The 19000-nt window shown below is 47.3% G+C and overlaps 2 protein-coding genes across 5 annotated transcripts in view; both read left to right on the forward strand.

Moving 5' to 3' along the window:
• The window catches only part of COQ2 (coenzyme Q2, polyprenyltransferase), a 31318-nt gene extending 22729 nt beyond the window's left edge, over positions 1 to 8589 (forward strand). For all 3 annotated transcript variants that reach the window (XM_040339010.1, XM_040339013.1, XM_040339012.1), the window contains exon 8: positions 7946 to 8589. In XM_040339010.1, the coding sequence (XP_040194944.1) occupies positions 7946 to 8104 (159 nt within the window). In that variant the 3' untranslated portion in view covers positions 8105 to 8589. The remainder of the gene's footprint in view (positions 1 to 7945) is intronic.
• A 9964-nt stretch (positions 8590 to 18553) lies between these two features.
• The window catches only part of LOC120927976 (interferon-induced GTP-binding protein Mx2-like), a 66358-nt gene continuing 65911 nt past the window's right edge, over positions 18554 to 19000 (forward strand). Inside the window, exon 1 of one of the 2 annotated variants that reach the window (XM_040339014.1) lies at positions 18554 to 18655. The gene's annotated coding sequence lies outside the window, so the exon portion shown is untranslated. The remainder of the gene's footprint in view (positions 18656 to 19000) is intronic. The other variant, XM_040339015.1, reaches the window with a different exon arrangement.

The following is a 19000-nucleotide window of genomic DNA, read 5'->3' on the forward strand; positions in this document are numbered from 1 at the left end:
TTCCCTGGTCCAGTAGGGTTGACGGGTTCAGAGCTTTTAGTCCGAGGTTAACTCCGTTTGGCGTGACTGACCTCCATTGGTAACTGCTTCCGACTCAGGTATGCCACCGGGTCGTCAGATCACACGCCGGTCAGTCCCCAAGTCTTTGTGCGATCTGCAAAGTCACCAGAAGTCAGTGTGAAGACAGCGAATGGGTCCGTGCGCCGCCGTCTAGGTGTCCCGCTATGGGAGGGGGCAGGTTATGGCTCTGAAGTGACAATCACAGGAGATTCATAAAAAGAAAAAGTTATATTTGTTGAAATGCTGTAGCACTGGTGCTCAGAGTCTGGGGGGGGGGAAGGGGACTCAGAGCCCCATAAGGTCAGCCACCCCCTGCTCCCTCCGCAGCCGCCGGTTCTCCTCTTGGAGCTTCTCCAGCTCCATCTCCAGTTCATGGAGCCTGGGGGGGTCAGCCTGCTGTGACCTCAGGTGGTTGTTCTCCTCCTCCATGCGGCTTATGCACTCCTCCAGCTCTATGTACTCACGGATCAGCTCCTGCTTGCTCATGTCCTGCAGGCTCTCCACGTGGTCCTTCATCATCAGGAACTGGGTGGTGGTGTAAGGGGCCACCGGTGGGCCCTTGGCGAACATCTCGGCCCGCATCTGGGACGCCCGCTGCGACTCCCTCTCCTCCAGTCGCTTCTTCTCCTCCAAGGTCAGCTTGTTATACGGCTTCCAGGACCTCTTCTTCTTGAAGGGTGGCCGGCAGTGCCTCTTTCTGCCCAGCTCCCTCCAGGGCCCCTCTGGCTCAGGGCTGGAGCCCATGACCAGCTGACAATGGTGTTCCCTGTTGTCCGTAATAGCAGATTGTACCATGAGGGCTTCGTAAGGGGTGCCCAATGGTTCTTCCCGACCCCGCTCCTGGGGATCCCAAGCCGAGTCTACACAATGGGCTGCTGCTGGTGGGCGGTACCCAGGTTGAGACCAATTTGACCTGGTGTTGTCATTCATGGGGCAATTCTGCTTGAAGTGACCCAGCTGTTTGCACCGGAAGCAGCGTTGTTCGTTGCCCTCCTGGCGTGGATAGCGAGGGCTAGATGTCACCGGTCTGTTAGGAGGTTGGTATCTAGCGGCTGGTGGGTGTGAGGGCACCGTTTGTGGTGGAGGTTGTTCCTGTGGTGTGATCTGGTTCGTCTTGCGAGTATCCGCATATTCATCTGCCAACTTGGCGGCCTCTGGTAGAGTCATGGGCCTGCGATCTCTCACCCAATCTTTGACATCCGTCTGGATGTGATTGTAAAATTGCTCCAGGAGCATTAGTTGCAAAATGTCCTCTGCGGTGGTGGCCTGGCTGCTGTTAACCCAGTTAGAGGCCGACCGGGACAACTGGCATGCCCATTCTGCGTAAGAGTCTTTCGTGGTTTTGCGTGAGTCCCTGAACTTCTGTCGGTGGGACTCTGGGGTTACTGCATAACGAGCCAGGAGCACTTCTTTAACCCGGGCGTAGCTATGGATATCCTCATCTGGCACGGTCCGGAAAGCATCAGAAGCTTTGCCTGACAGTTTGCCTGACAATATTGCGACCCACTCTCTTCTAGCTATTCGGTGTAGGTTACATTGTCGCTCAAAATCCGCCAGGAAGTTATCAATCTCACAGTCCTTTTCATCAAAAGCTTTAAAAGCGCTAAACGGAATCTTCCTTGCGTCTGCTGTGCTGTACTCACTGTTTGGAGAAGGTGCGGCTGCTTGTTGGACTGCTGCCAGTTTTAACTGTAGTTCTGCGTCCCTTATTTGTTTATCCTTCTGTAGCTCTGCGTCTCTTATTTGTTTAGCCTTCTGTAGCTCTGCGTCCCTTATTTGTTTATCCTTCTGTAGCTCTGCGTCTCTTATTTCTTTAGCCTCCTTCGCTAACAGGTCCATCACTCTCAGCACCACATCTGCTGTTGGGTTCGGGCCGAACCACGCTAGATTCTCTCTCATTAGCTTGTTGGCTGGCGATTCCTCCTCCTGAATCCCTGGTGTCTCCATCTCTTGTACTGCTGGCGTTGCTGCAATCCCGTCCTCCTGGTCTAGCTCCATTGATTCCGCTATGATGACCCGCTTGGTTTTGTTGCTAGCAATCCTTCCAGTAGTTCTTCCAGTGTCTGCTTGGAATCCGGGTGTAAAGGAGAGTAGAAGGGAAGATCCCGCTGCTGCCAACCAATTTGTGACGGTATCGGTATGATATCCCCGTCAACGTTCCCTTCTTCCCATAACGAAAATCACCCCAATATTCCACGAGGAGGGATATCCCTGGAATCGCCCAGAAAGCCACACATGCCAAGCTTACTGCTAGAACAAGACTGATTTATTGACACAAAAACTCAGCTTATATGTGGTTACAGCCTGTTAGGAACGCCCCCCTCACACAGTGGGGTTTCCCATACAGATTATAGGAGACAAGTCGGAGCCGACCATGCAGACACGTTTCTTTAGATAAAGACATCAGTGGAGTTAAATACTAGTTGTAACAGCCTGACCACAATGAAGCAATCAGAATAATTAACATGAGCCACTTCTAATCATTGTAAACAGTAAGGCCGGTCTCCTTCCCACACACAATAAATCAATTACCATTTGAACTAGGGAGCTGGCTGAGGAAGGGTCATTAACATGTCAATAGCTTGTAATACATGAATCCCACAATTTAACCCAGCAGGGAGATTTACACTGACATATCCTTCACAGCCTGCATATAGAATGCATTATTTGTTTACATACCAGGAAATACAGTGCAGCAAACATACAGCTCAGTACACCATCCATACATGTCACTAAGTGCCTGAGAATTTGTGAATGTGAAAGTGTGAGGAGCAATGCCTCATGGGACATGTAGTCCTGGGCAGGAAGTGAGTGGTTCTAATGGCAGAAGTTTTTTTACCTTGCTATAGCGGACGCTCTATACCAGGGGTGGCAAACTCAAATTCATCGGGGGCCGCATCAGCAGTATGGTTACCCTCAAAGGGCCGGGTGCGCTACGTATACAGTGCATGGGTCAGGATTGTGCTACGTATACAGTGCAGGGGTCAGGATTGCGCTACGTATACAGTGCAGGGGTCAGGATTGCGCCTAAAAATTCCTCACATCTGTACTCTCTTACCTTCCTACCTGGCCCAGCTCTGGTACCTCCCTGTATAGGTGGCTCCCTCCCTTTGTATTGGGCTATAGTACCTTTTTTGGGGGGGACAGGAGGGACATTAGGAACATTGGGGGACAGGAGGGACATGAGGAACATTGGGGAAATTTGGGGGGACATTGGATATAAGTGGGGGGGCAGGAGGGGCATTGGGGGGACAGGAGGAACATTGGGGGGACAGGAGGAACATTGGGGGGACAGGAGGAACATTGGGGATAATTGGGGGGAACATTGAGAATAAGTGGGGGCAGGAGGAACTTTGGGGGAGATGGTGATGCTCTGTGTATGTGTGTAGTAGTGTACACCGTGTGACTGTACTGTGCATCTGTGTCACTGTCACGTACCACAGGTACGCAGGTGCCGCTGCACCAGTCCCACACTGGCTGCCACATCAAGGGGAAATCCTGTCCGGCGCGGAGGAGAAGATGATGGCCCCTGCCACCGCACATGACACCCGTTTGTCCAATCATCGGGCAGCCGCTGCCAATACCTGAGCCGCAACATGGTGGCTGGAGCGCATCGAGTGACATGGGTGGAGACAGAGCGGAGGCGGAGGCGGAGACAGGGCGGAGGCCAGAGTGGCAGCCTAAGCCAAGACGAGTGGAGACGCGGCGGTGGAGGCGGAGACGGAGGCAGAGACAGGGTGGAGGCCAAAGTGGCAGCCTAAGTCGAGACGAGTGGAGACACGGCGGTGGATGCGGGGGCAGAGACAGAGCGGCATAGTAAGGGGAAGATGCCTGTGCGCAGACTGACAGGCCGCGCATGCGCTAATTTGCCACGCCGCTCGCGGGACTGAGGGACTGGGATCCCAACCTGCCTAAATGAGGAGGCTGCTGTGCGGGCCACATTACAAGGTCCGGCGGGCCGGATTCGGCCCGCGGGCCTTGTTTGCCACCCCTATACTCTATACCAGTGATGGCGAACCTTGGCACCCCAGATGTTTTGGAACTACATTTCCCATGATGCTCAACTACACTGCAGCGTGTATGAGCATCATGGGAAATGTAGTTTCAAAACATCTGGGCTGCCAAGGTTCGCCATCACTGCTCTATACTATACTTTGCAGCTTGCTATTGAGGCACTCTGAAGGCAGGAGGAGCCAGAACCATCTGTGAGGGACCCCAGAAGTGGAGGATATGGGCTGCTCTGTGCAAAACCATTACAGAGAGAAGGTAAGTATAACAAGTTTGTTTAAAAAAAATAAAATAAAAAAAAATCACTTTAAAGACTCTGTGCAGGGAAGATCAGCATCTGAACCCAGAGAAAGTGGAGGTAATAGAAGGCATTACAATTACTGTAGTTGGTTATTTATATTTACCATTGCATATGGATATTTAAGAATAAATTGCCTTTTTTTGTTTTATTTACATATTAACTAAATTGTACACCACACTTTTTTTTAAGATTATCCGATTAATCGAAACAATAATCGGCCAACTAATCGATTATGAAAATAATCGTTAGTTGCAGCCCTATATGGGTCATAGGAGTGCAATTCGTTTTGCAATTCGAGAGATCCAGAGTGCCCTATTTTCAGCAGAGAGCGGTCTGAAGTCCAAGCACCGTGTCATCCCGACTTTGGGTGCCTGGACTGATAGCCGTCTCGACCTCTCCGTGACCCACTGAGACGGCCGCTCCCCGCCCCTCCACAGCTTAGCGCTCCAGTGAGCATGAAGAAGCAGGAGAGCTGCTGACTGACGGGCGATGTTTGGTGGCTTGGTTCTCAGTGCAGAGATGCCGGGGGACAGATGCACCTAGGTAAGTATGATTCTACAATAACTCTTAAGCCCATACTTCTTTTTTAAGTTCACAATAGTAAACGTTAACAATAGAAGATCTTAGTGCTACTTGTATATGCGCTTTGATTTAAAGGGGTTGTAAAGGTAAAAAATGTTTTCCCTAAATAGCTTCCTTTCCCTTAGTGCAGTCTTCCTTCACTTACCTCATCCTTCCATTTTGCTTTTAAATGTCCTTATTTCTTCTGAGAAATCCTCACTTCCTGTTCTTCTGTCTAACTCCACACAGTAATGTGAGGCTTTCTCCCTGGTGTGGAGAAAGCCTCTTAAGGGGGAAGGGGGCGAGCAGGAGAGTCAGGACGCTCTCTACTTTGCAGATAGAGAAAGGAGCTGTGTGTTAGTGGGCGTCCTGACACTCCTGCTTGCCCCCTCCCCCCTCAAGAGGCTTTCTCCACACCAGGAAGAAAGCCTTGCATTACTGTGTGGAGTTAGACAGAAGAACAGGAAGTGAGGATTTCTCAGTAGAAATAAGGACATTTAAAAGCAAAATGGAAGGATGAGGTAAGTGAAGGAGGACTGCACTAAGGTAAAGGAAGCTATTTAGGGAATTTTTGTTTTACCTTTACAACCCCTTTAATTGGTCGGACATTATGGACTTCAGCACTCTTCCTGACTTAACCACTCCCCATTCATAGACCGGCCTAAGGTTGAACTGGTTATACCGGGATCATGACTGCAGCTATTCTCATGATCACGGTATTGTTTCTTTTGTTTCTTTGTCCTCCCCCCAGCGATTCTCTTTCTAATGAAAGTAATCCAAGCGACTATGTAGATGACCCCTCTCCCGCCACCTTTACCGGGCTCACCTGTCCAATCAGGGAGCCCGGTAAGGATGCGACTGGCGGCATCCGATTCCAGGCACACAGTGAGGGGAAACGATGTTTCTCCCACTGTATGACATCAGAAACCGGGAGTGACAAGGATTTAGTCATTTCCGGTTTCATGTAAGCCCAGGTTCACACTGGGTACGATTTCCTTCGATTTGAGATGCGATTTCACATGTGAAATCGCATCTCAAATCGGCGGCATTTGCCGCCAATTGGCGGCAATGACACTGTCCTTACCGGTGCGATGCCGCATCTGCGGCGCTGCACCGATTTCAAAAAGTAGTTCCTGTACTACTTTTTGCAATTTTGGGCCGCGATTTACATCGTCTCTTAAATCGCGGCCGAAATCGGGACTGCCAGCGGGAGTGAAGCCGTGCGAGTTAAGCTGAACTCGCACGGCTTCACTCCCGCAGCCCAGTGTGAACCAGGGCTAAACGAGTCATTACCGGCTTGTGAAAGCATCAGATCAGACCGATCTCTGTTTTATCTGATACTTTTGGAGGCCAGAGGAGAGAGATCCAGGGTCTAATAGATCCCAAATCTCTCCATAAAGAGCACCTATTAGGGCCCATGCTATCACTTGTGATGGCAATAAAGTTGATTAAAAAAAAATGTAAAGGTACTGTGTTAAAGTAAAAATAAAATAAAAAATGTGTTATTTTATTTAAAGTGCCCCACACACATATGTAAAAGGCAATCTCATCACACATGTGAGGTATCGCCATGAACGTCAGCGTGAGATCAATAATTCTAGAGCAAAGCCTCCTGTGTAACTCCAAGCTGGTCACCTGTAAAGGCTTTTAAATCATTGGCGATGGAGATTTTTACACACACACTAGTTCCAAGTAGTTTTCCAGCCATAAAATGCTGATTTTACAAGTAGGAGAGAAATGTCAGTATTGGCCCGGGATGAAAAGGTGAACTAACACCATACACCCGCCGGTCCCCGCTGTACTTACCCCTGTGGATTGTCAGTGTGTTTTTTGTTTTTTTTCTTTTTTGATTATTCTTTACATTTTATTTTTTTAATTATTTATTACAATTTTTTTTTTCATTTTTTTAATCAGTCCCATTGGGGGGCTTTGGTGAGATATCAGGGGTCTTAACAGACCTCTGACATCTCCCCTTTAAGACAGAGAAAGGGACTAGGGACACAGATTCCCCAGTCCCTTTTTCTGCAGCCTCAGCTGAAATGAATGGAGGGAAGCTCCTCCATTCATAAACTGAAGCATCGTAAACACAGGTTACGATGCTCAGTTATGTGAATGGACAGAGTCAGTGATCACTGACTCTGTCCATTCGGGAAAGGTAGGAGCCGGATTTAGCGGCTCCTACCTCCGCTCTCCATCCTGATAGATTGAGGGGGGAGAGCGGCACAGGGGTGATAAGACAGCATGGGGGGGGGGGGGAGAGCTGCACGGAGGGGGACAAGACGGCACGGGGGGAGAGCTGCAGGGGGGGGGAGCGGCACTGGGGAACAAGATGGCACGGGGTAGAGCGACATGGGGGAACAAGATGGCACGGGGGGAGAGTGACATGGGGGAACAAGACGGCACTGGGGAACAAGATGGCATGGGGGGGAGCTGCACAGGGGAGAGCGACACGGGGAATAAGATGGCACTGGGGGGAGAGCGGCACGGAGGGGGAAAAGACAACAAGGAGAAGACTAGTAACTCCCCCCACCACCCGATACCTGACTGCCCAGGTATCGGGTGAAGTATCGGACCATTTCCCCTGAGTACAAGTACTTGGGAAATGCTCGGTATCGGGACATCCCTACTCTTGGGTGTAGCGGTCCTGGATTTTGAAATTCCCCATCCTCCCCCCTACTTTCTGTGGGGCTTCTGTGACAGATTAGAATGATTCAGATTGGCTTCTTTGAAAATGGAGTTGCTGCTTGGGCACTGACAGGTCATCACCCACAGAGGTAAGTATAGCGGAGACTGGGATGAAGGTGGGGGGAGGGTGGTACGGCGTTCACCTTTTTAATTTTTCCTGAAGTGGTAAACTAACCAACGAGCATGTTGATTTCCTATGAAGTACTATTTGTTTTGCTTCCCCCAGATGATATACAGGAAACGTTCATAAATCAATATCATAAGTGCATATTTTGAAATGACTTGATTTTTTTTCTTTTTCTTTTTTTTTCTTCCTTTTGCCCTTTACAGATTTATACCTTAGACATAAACAATGTAGAGGACTGCTGGAAAAAGTTTAGTGCCAATCGCAACGTGGGCTTTTTACTTTTCTTTGGCATTGTCTTCGGAAACTTGTGGAAGAGGAAAGACACCAGTGAAATCAAAGATGTATCCAATCAGAGCTCATGATGGACACATGTCTGGCCGTGGTATGAGCCTATCAGAGAACCCATCTCTACCAGCTGGAACCCAGGGGAACTGATCACCCGCATTACCTTACAGGACATGTGTATGTCCCCTAAAAAGCAGCGGATCACTGTTGAACTCTGAACTCTAAATGTTATTTCAAAGATTTATATTAAGTGGACAGACCTGTTCTTCAAGTCGGTAACCAAACAATGTTTCGGACATTATGTTTCAAGTAGAATTTCAGCCTAGACCCACTGCTTCCCACACTTATTATGCTGACCATACAGACATGGAGTGACTTTATTTCCTGCAACCATGGACAGAGTTGACAGGGGAATCCCACCCGCCGAGCCATGGTAGTCTCCCGACGGGCGGGCGGTCGGAGTCACAGTGGGGGAAGTGTGTGCCGGTTGCACCATGCCTCCCAAAAAACAAAGTGAGCGAAGTCTAGTTCCGAGCTGCCACCGGGGACCCCCCCCCCCCCCCCCGCAAAAGAAAAACGCCAACTAGACATGTGCAATTCGTTTAGTTCCAAATGCGTTTTTTTTAACGAATTTAGACAAATTTGTTAATTCAAAAATATCTGAATTTTCTTAACCACTTAACCCCCGGACCATTATGCAGGTTAATGACCTTGCCCCTTTTTGCGATTCAGCACTGCGTCGCTTTAACAGACAATTGCGCGGTCGTGCGACGTGGCTCCCAAACAAAATTGGCGTCCTTTTTTTCCCACAAATAGAGCTTTCTTTTGGTGGTATTTGATCACCTCTGCGGTTTTTATTTTGTGCGCTATAAACAAAAATAGGGTGACAATTTTGAAAAAAATGCAATATTTTTTTACTTTTTGCTATAATAAATTTCCCCAAAAAAAGATATAAAAAAAAAAACATTTTTTTTCCCTTAGTTTAGGCCGATACATATTCTTCTACATATTTTTGGTTAAAAAAAATCGCAATCAGCGTATATTGATTGGTTTGCGCAAAATTTATAGCGTTTACAAAATTGGGGATGGTTTTATGGCATTTTTACAAATTTTTTTTTTTACTGCTAATGGCGGCGATCAGCTTTTTATTTTTTTTCTCGTGACTGCGACATTATGGCGGACACATCGGACAATTTTGACACATTTTTGGGACCATTTTCACAGCGAAATGTGCTATAAAAATGCACTGATTACTGTGAAAAATGACAATTGCAGTTTAGGAGTTAACCCCCTTCAGCGCCCCTAGTGGTTAAGTGTGACCTCCATATGTGTTTCTAACTGTAGGGGGGCGGGGCTGGACGTGTGACCTCAGTGATCGCCCTTTCCCTATATCAGGGAACAGACGATCCCTGACATTGCCACAATGAAGAACTGGGAAGGTGTGTTTACACACAGCTCTCCCCGTTCTTCAGCTCCGGTGACCGTTTGCGGGCCGGTGCCGCGCTCGCGACCCCGCGGCTGGGCTCTTAAAGAGACACGTACAGGTACGTGCTTGTGCCCTTCTGCCGACGTATATCCGCGTGAAGGGGTCCTTAAGTGGTTAAATGTTTCCAAATATTCGGAAATGTGAAATTAGAAAATTCGGAAATCCATAATATATCTATCTATCTGAAAATTCGAAACCCAAAAATCTGAAATAATAACTGCCGTATTTATCGGCGTATAAAACACACACTTTTTTCCCTGAAAATCAGGGACAAAGCAGAAGTGCGTGTCCTCCGCCGATAGCGTACCTCAGAGCTGTCCTCTCCCCTCCGTTCGGCTCCTCTGCTTTCACTTTACACACAGTCCCGCCTCCGCCACCGCCATTGGACCAGTGTTCTGCCTATCACAGTAGCTGGTCCAATGCCGATGGCGGAGGCGGGACTGTGTGTGTAACGTGCAGAGGAGATGACGGCTCAGTGATTTCCTGACTCAGGCTGCTGGTGTGGGAGATGGTGAGACTGCAAATGATATTCGTTCAAAAAGGCATTAATGACAATAATCAGGCTGCAATGAGGACTTTATTTGTGCTGCAGATGGACATTGATGGTCACTAACCCTTAATTTGCTTCAAAGTTGTTTATTTAAAAAATATGTTGTTTTTTTCCTGAAACTTCCCTCTTAACATTGGGGTGCGTGTTATATGCCTGGCACGTGTTATACACCGATAAATACGGTAGCTAATAATAACTTAACTATTGCTAACGATTAAATTATAGGTACAGTATTGGAATTTCCTTTCAAATTTGGCTGTTAGAGAACGTAACGAATAAGAATTTATTCAAATTCACGAATTATCCATATAGGGCTGCAACGAATGATTGTTTTCATAATCGATTATTTGGCCGATTATTGTTCCGAATTAATCGGTTAATAACCTTACAGTGTGGCCATACAACGTCTTCCTTCAAAAAAAAATATAATTTTAAAGTGGAGTTTTCATCCCAAAATGTATTTTTCATTATTGTGCTCATTCGACCTAAAAAAAAAAAAATTTTTTTTTTATACTCATCTGGAAATGCCTGTTGCTATGCAGTCCTACGAAATCTGCCTTTGGAATCACCTACAGTAGGATCCTGACCTCATCTCCCTCTAATGCTCCTGGGAAATGTGTGTCATAATTTCCCAGGATGCAGTGCGCTACCCAATTATCACTCCCCATCCAAGACTTCCAGGAAGTAAGTGCTTGTGGGCTTAAAAATGCCCACAAGCAAAATGACAATGGTGTGGACATAGTTATTCAAAAAAGATAGTTTTATAAAACTATGCGGAGCGGCGGCGGACTGTAAAATGGTAAGTGACCGGATTTATATTATAAAAACGCACGATGAAAGGACATACCGTATTTATTCGAGTATAACGCGCACACGTGTATAACGCGCACCCCTAATTTTCGATTAAAAATCGGTATAAAATCATTGTAATTGCCAAAAATCATTTATTGACAATGTATTGACCCCTGTATATCCAGCCATGTCCCCCGTATGTCCAGCCATGTCCCCCGTATGTCCAGCCATGTCCCCCGTATGTCCAGCCATGTCCCCCGTATGTCCAGCCATGTCCCCCGTATGTCCAGCCATGTCCCCCGTATGTCCAGCCATGTTTGCCCCCTATAACCAGCCATGTCCCCCGTATGTGCAGCCATGTCCCCTGTATATGCAGCCACCTACTGTTAATCACCGCGGCGCGGGAACATTACAGACAGCGTTCGTTTGAACAGCTGTTTTCCCTGCCACGCATAGACACTCCCCCTTGCTCGCGATTGGACAGATCCGTCCAAGGGGGAGTGTCTACGCGCGGCGGGGAAAACAGCTATTCAAACGAAAGCTGTCTGTAATGTTCCCCGCGCCGCGGTGATTAAGGTTGTGGCGGGGGGGGGGGGGGGGCAAGGTGATACAAAAGGCTAGGTTTAAAGTGGAACGCCACTGCCACCCCACCCCAGTCCTCGTGTATAACGCGCACCCAAACTTTGATTTTTTTTTTTGGGTATAAAATTTTGCGCGTTATACTCAGTGGGGTAAAATCGACATTTATTTTTCAACCACAGTGATGGGGAAGTTTAGAAATAATAGAAAACTTTTTCAGACAGTTTATGTGATTTTAACTGAATGTTAAAATCAAGTGAAAATTTCAAACATTCTTTCCTTCAACGAATGTACAAAGATTTTTTTGTATTAATATAATATTAACAGTAGTGATTATTTGCTCTTTTTGTACTATAAAGGGCTAAAAATAAATATTTTTAACCCATTATGTTACTGGTCGATTAAATCGATTATGAAAATAGTAATCGGTTAATTTAATAATCAATTAGTTGTCGATTAATCGATTAGTTGTTTCGGGCCTATGTCCATAATAACAAATGCCATCTCTAAACGAATGGAACATAACAAATTTAATAATAATCAAAAATGTATTTTTATTTAGTTTCGCTCCATTTGCTTAGATGCAGCATTCTTTTATTTAGAAAATGTTTTGAATTTTTCGGCAGTGCACATGTCGAACACCAAAGGACCCCAGCTCCCCTGAGTCCAGAAGCGGGCGGCCCCTCCCCATAGTCCTCCTGACCGATACCTGTAGCCCGAGTGTGGCTGCGGAAAGACGCGAAGTCCTTCCTGTCGAAGCGAAAACACAGAAATGACGTCCGAAGGCCGCACGGGAAATGACGCGTTACGACTGTACACGTGAGAAACGTCGTCGGGACATGAGGATTAGAGGACATGTGGACTTATTTGGATTTTTTTCTACACATAATCTTTTTCTCCCCCTTATTTTAGTGGCTATTCACTCTAGTGTGAAAATTCCATTATTTATGTTAATGCATACTTGTTTTTATGGTTTCACGTGGATTTATTGATTATCTAAGCCGGTATACTGAATTTCACTGGTTGGTTTTATGCATATGATTATTCTGTAGGTATACAGATATTTTTCACCTTTAGCGCTGCACATATTTTATAATTCCAGAATATTTCAAGCTGGCGCCATGAAGATTTCACCCAAATATGAAATAACTCAAAGTTCTCCACCACCTTTAAGTTGGCAAACTCCTTATCGAAAAGATCAGACCTCAAGATCCGTAGTCGCCAAACTGTGGATGAAGGGCTGCCGCCAATGGTGGGGGCACTATTCCTCCCACTGCCGCCAATGATGGAGCAGTATTCCTCCCACTGCCGCCAATGGTGGGGGCACTATTCCTCCCACTGCCGCCAATGACGGGGCACTATTCCTCCCACTGCCGCCAATGATGGGGAACTATTCCTCCCACTGCCGCCAATGATGGGGCACTATTCCTCCCACTGCCGCCAATGATGGAGCAGTATTCCTCCCACTGCCGCCAATGATGGGGCACTATTCCTCCCACTGCCGCCAATGATGGGGCACTATTCCTCCCACTGCCGCCAATGATGGAGCAGTATTCCTCCCACTGCCGCCAATGATGGGGAACTATTCCTCCCACTGCCGCCAATGATGGGGAACTATTCCTCCCACTGCCGCCAATGATGGGGCACTATTCCTCCCACTGCCGCCAATGATGGAGCAGTATTCCTCCCACTGCCGCCAATGATGGGGCACTATTCCTCCCACTGCCGCCAATGATGGAGCAGTATTCCTCTCACTGCTGCCAATGATGGAGCACTATTCCTCCCACTGACACAATTATTGGGCATTATTCCTCCCACTGATACCAATGATTGGGCTCTATTCATCTCACTGACATCAGGATGGGGCACTATTTTCTCCCACTAATACCAATGATGGAACATTAATTACTTCTTCTGACACCGGCCCCCTAAAGTCTAAACATTTTTAGAAGGATTGGAGACCTCTGCTCTAGATGGTGGTTGGTCTGGCATGAATGAGATAGACCCATGGATTTACAGCGGCAACCTGGGATGTAGCAACAGCATCCTGTACCCTTAAATGGCTCCAGAGCTTCCTCAAGGACTCCAGCAACTCATCACCTTGATTTCTCTGAGAGAACAAATAGAGACACCAAGTATCCAATACAATTTTATGTTTATTAGCTAAAATTATACACAATGGTAGAGGTGTAGAGTTTAATCAGCACATAACACCATGGCACTTGCACCTCCCCCCAGCCTGCAGGGTGTGTGATGACGTCCCAAGTAAGCTTTGCCCAATGCGTTTCATGTGAGGACACATCTTTTTGTATAGCGCATGATTGATTATTATACACAGTATTTCACTTAACCGCTTGCCGACCAGCCCCCGTCATGTCTGCGGCAGGTCGGCACGATCCCGCGAGCTGCCGTAGCTGTACATTGACTCCTTTTAAAGAGGAAGAAGACCCTCTACAAAAAACACCCTGCAAGACACAGGCATAATGAGCCCGAATTTTGGGCTGAAATCGAACCTGAAACGCACAAAAAAAGTCACACATTTTCTGGCACACCGCACCGGACCCGCTGCGGAGATATGTGAACCGGCTCTATAGAGAGACAGTCACATTCTCCTGCTATGCGGAGAAATGCGCATTCAATTCACATAGGTGTGAACCCGGCCTAAGGCATGGATTTGGTGCATGGATGCATTGATGATCTGTGGCAGTGCTATTCAAAACATCATTCCCCATTAGTGGTTGATTGCTGTGTTAATTAACCCCTTCATAATGCAGAGTGAAGGGGTTAATTAATACTGCCACCAACCACCAATGGGGAGGGAGTGAAGGTTTTACATGGGACCTCCAGATGTGTGGAAGTGAAGGGGTTACATGGGACATCCAGATGTGTGGAAGTGAAGGGGTTACATGGGCCCTCCAGATGCGTAGAAGTGAAGGGGTTACATGGGACCCCCAGAAGTGTGGAAGTGAAGGTTTTACATGGGACCTCCTGATACATGAAAGTGAAGGTTTTACATGGGACCTCCAGATGTGTGGAAGTGAAGGGGTTACATGGGACCTCCAGATATGTGGAAGTGAAGGTTTTACATGGGACCTCCAGATGTGGCAGTGAAGGCTCCTGGGCGATTGACGCGTGAGCCGTGTGACATTTCTTTTAAAACTGAGGGCGGGGCCACCTGTGACGTGGACGAATGACCCCCACCCCCGTCTTTAACGGTGTTCGAATGTTCGAGTGAACTTTTGGTCTGTTTGCATGTTCTGGATGCGAACCGAACCGAGGGGTGTTCAGCTCATACCTATCCCTGGGACTGAAAAGTTTCCTACATATGCTGGGATCACTATTGAGATATTTGTATATCGCTATCATATCTTCTCTCAAGCGTCTCTTCTCCAGAGAGAGTACAATTTAATGCTTGTAGTTGTTCCTCATAACTGAGGTTCTCTAGTCCCTTTATTCATTTTGTTGCCCCTCTCTGGACGCTCTGCTGTTTCAGCACATCCATTCGGAGAATTGGTGACAGGACCTGGGCAGAATACTCCAGATGTGGCTGAACCAGAGTTTTATAGTGTCAGAATTATAGTTTTATCTCTGGAGTAAATTCCCCTTTTAATGCATGCTAAAATTCTGCTGGTTTTGCTTGCTAGAGCTTGACACTGCATGCTATTGCTCAGTTGGTCTTTTACTAGGACCCCTAGATCATTCTCCATCCTGGGCACTCCCCCTAGTGAGTAACTTGCGTTTATACTTTTAACCACAAAGTGCATTCACTACCTTACATTTACCACTATTAAACTTAATTTACCAACTAGTTGCACACCCCATTAAGTTATTTCAGGTGCTCTTGTAAAGTCTCTGGGCCAGATCCACATACATTTGGATCGGCGCAGCGTATCAGAGATACACTACGCCGCCGTACCTTACCTGGTGTATATTTCGAATCCTCAGCGAGTTCGCGCCTTAAGTTACGGCGGCGTAGTGTATTTCTGGCGGCGGATTTTAAATTTGGCAGGTTTCATTTAAATGAAGCGCGTCCCCGCGCCGATTGAACTGCGCATGCTCCGTTTTGAAATTTCCCGCCGTGCTTTGCGCGAAATGACGTCGCAACGACATCATTTTTTTAACTTAGACGTGAGTTACGTCCATCCCTATTCACGGACGACTTACGCAAAAAAAAAAAATTTTGACGCGGGAACGACGGCCATACTTAACATGGCAAGTCTATCTATAGGCCGCAAAATACCAGCTTTAACTATACGCCGGAAAAAGCCGACTACAGACGACGTTAGAAAATGCGACGGCCGCGCGTACGTTCGTGGATCGTCGTAAATCGCTAATTTGCATACCCGACGCGGAAAACGACGCAAACTCCACCCAGCGGGCGCTGAAGTATTACATCTAAGATCCGAAGGCGTACGAAGCCGTACGCCTGTCGGATCTTGCCCAGATGCCGTCGTATCTTGGTTTGAGGATTCAAACTAAAGATACGACGCGGAAAATTTGAAAGTACGCCGGCGTATCAGTAGATACGCCGGCGTACTTCGTCTGTGGATCTGGCCCTCTATATCCTTCTGTGTTGTTATTGCCCTAATTATTTTTGTGTCATCAGCAAGCACTGAGATTGAGCTGTTTAGCCCACCCTCTATATCATTTACACATAAATTAAACAGAATTGGTCCCAGGACAGGGCCTTGGGGCACCCCACTAACCATTCTAGACCATTCTGAGTACACGTTATTTATCACCACCCTTTGGACATGCCCCCGTAGCCAGTTCACTATCCAAGAACAAACCCTCCATGCCTACAGACCTCAGTTTGTAGATTAAGCATTTTGGGGACTGTATCAAATGCCTTTGCAAAATCAAGATACATCACATTCACCAGCCTACTTTTGTCTAAATGGCAGCTCACTTCCTCATAGAATGTTAACAGGTTAGTTTAGCAAGAGAGACCTTTTGTAAACCTGTGCGTATTACTGCTAATTTTACTGTCTTCATCAGCAAATTCTCGGATATGGTCCCTTATCACTCCCTCAAATAGTTTACAAACTATTGATGTTAGACTGACTAGCCTGTATTTTCCAGAAATATATCTCTGGCCTCTTTTTTTGGAATATTGGTACCACATTGGCTTTTCACCAATTAGCTGGTACCATTCCCATGGGACCTCTAGATGTGTTTTGCAGTGAAGGGGTTATATTGAACTTCCAGATGTCGTAGTGAAGTAGTTACATGGATTCAGACATTTTGGCACTGCCAGCACTTTCAGGAACAGCAGCGTTTTGGAGAAAAAAAATGTTTGATGCGTGTAAACCCATCGAAACCTGTGTTTAACACTAGACGGGTTTAGGGCTTGAGCGGCAATTTATTTAAGGCCAATTAAATTAACGCCCAAGCGCTTTGTGTGCCTAAACGCGTTACATGTGTTTACTAGTGTCAAGAATTTTTGCTGCCGAAACGTCGCTAGCAGGAGGTAAGATATCTAGGAGAGATGGCCAAGGCGTCCAATGTGCATGAGACCGTATGGGGTTACATGGGACCTCCAAATGTGTGGTAGTGATGGGTTAAACAGATTCATCAGACATTTTTGGTCGTAAAGGGGGTTACATGGGACCTCCTAGATGTGTGGTAATGAAGGGGTTACAGATGTGTGGCGATAAAAGGGCTCAGTGTGACTTCCAGATGTGTGGCAGTGACGAGTTAAATGGGTTCAGCCATTTTGGAAATTAAGGTGATATATGAGACCTCCAGATGTGTGGAAGTGAAGTAGTTACATTGAAATTCCAGATGTGGCAGTGAAGGGGTTACATGGGACCTCCTGATGTGTGGCAGTGAAGGGGTTACATGGGACCTGATGTGGCAGTGAAGGGGTTACATGGGACCTGATGTGGCAGTGAAGGGGTTACATGGGACCTCCTGATGTGTGGCAGTGAAGGGGTTACATGGGACTTGATGTGGCAGTGAAGGGGTTACATGGGACCTGATGTGGCAGTGAAGGGGTTACATGGGACCTCCCAGATGTGTGGCAGTGAAGGGGTTACATGGTGTGTGGCAGTGAAGGGGTTACATGGGACCTGATGTGGCAGTGAAGGGGTTACATGGTGTGTGGCAGTGAAGGGGTTACATGGGACCTCCAGATGTGTGGCAGTGAAGGGGTTACATGGGACCTGATGTGGCAGTGAAGGGGTTACATGGGACCTGATGTGGCAGTCTAGGGGTTACATGGGACCTCCCAGATGTGTGGCAGTGAAGGGGTTACATGGTGTGTGGCAGTGAAGGGGTTACATGGGACCTCCAGATGTGGCAGTGAAGGGGTTACATGGGACCTCCAGATGTGGCAGTGAAGGGGTTACATGGGACCTCCAAATGTGGCAGTGAAGGGGTTACATGGGACCTCCAGATGTGTGGAAGTGAAGGGGTTACATGGGACCTCCAGATGTGTGGCAGTGAAGGGGTTACATGGGACCCCCAGTTGTGTGGCAGTGAAGGGGTTACATGGGACCTCCAGATGTGTGGCAGTGAAGGGGTTACAAGGGACCTCCAGATGTGTGGCAGTGAAGGGGTTACATGGGACCCCCAGATGTGTGGCAGTGAAGGGGTTACATGGGACCTCCAGATGTGTGGCAGTGAAGGGGTTACATGGGACCCCCAGATGTGTGGCAGTGAAGGGGTTACATGGGACCTCCAGATGTGTGGCAGTGAAGGGGTTACATGGTGTTTGGCAGTGAAGGGGTTACATGGTGTTTGGCAGTGAAGGGGTTACATGGTGTTTGGCAGTGAAGGGGTTACACGGATTCAGTGAAGGGGTTACATGGGACCCCCAGTTGTGTGGCAGTGAAGGGGTTACATGGGACCCCCAGTTGTGTGGCAGTGAAGGGGTTACATGGGACCCCCAGTTGTGTGGCAGTGAAGGGGTTACATGGGACCCCCAGTTGTGTGGAAGTGAAGGGGTTACATGGGACCTCCAGATGTGGCAGTGAAGGGGTTACATGGTGTGTGGCAGTGAAGGGGTTACACGGATGCAGTGAAGGGGTTGCAGGGATCAGTGAAAAGTAACAAGGAAGGACTTGGTTTCTATTCAGCAGAAGTGAGGAGAGGAAATTGTGTTTCACTTTCTATTCCTCAGAAGAGAAAGCAGAGGGGGAGGAGCCACAGGACATCCTGTAATAAAAGCGCCTGAGGAGACGAGTCCTTCCATCCTGATCCTGGAGACGCACACAGACGGTGAGTACACTTCTATCTCTTATTATATACAGACGGTGAGTACACTTCTATCTCTTATTATATACAGACGGTGAGTACACTTCTATCTCTTATTATATACAGACGGTGAGTACATTTCTATCTCTTATTATATACAGACGGTGAGTACATTTCTATCTCTTATTATATACAGACGGAGATTATAAGGAATACTGAGATCAGGACTCCGCCCCACACATGACTGGACTCATTCTAAGAGAGTTCCTTATTCTTTATCAGTCCTAAATACAGCAACCAATCAGAATTCATCTGGTACTCACCTGACTTCAGAATCATAAATTGAATCTGTTCTGCACTCCAGAAAAT

Source organism: Rana temporaria, chromosome 2 (assembly GCF_905171775.1).
Source record: "Rana temporaria chromosome 2, aRanTem1.1, whole genome shotgun sequence".
Taxonomy (NCBI): Eukaryota; Metazoa; Chordata; class Amphibia; order Anura; family Ranidae; genus Rana; species Rana temporaria.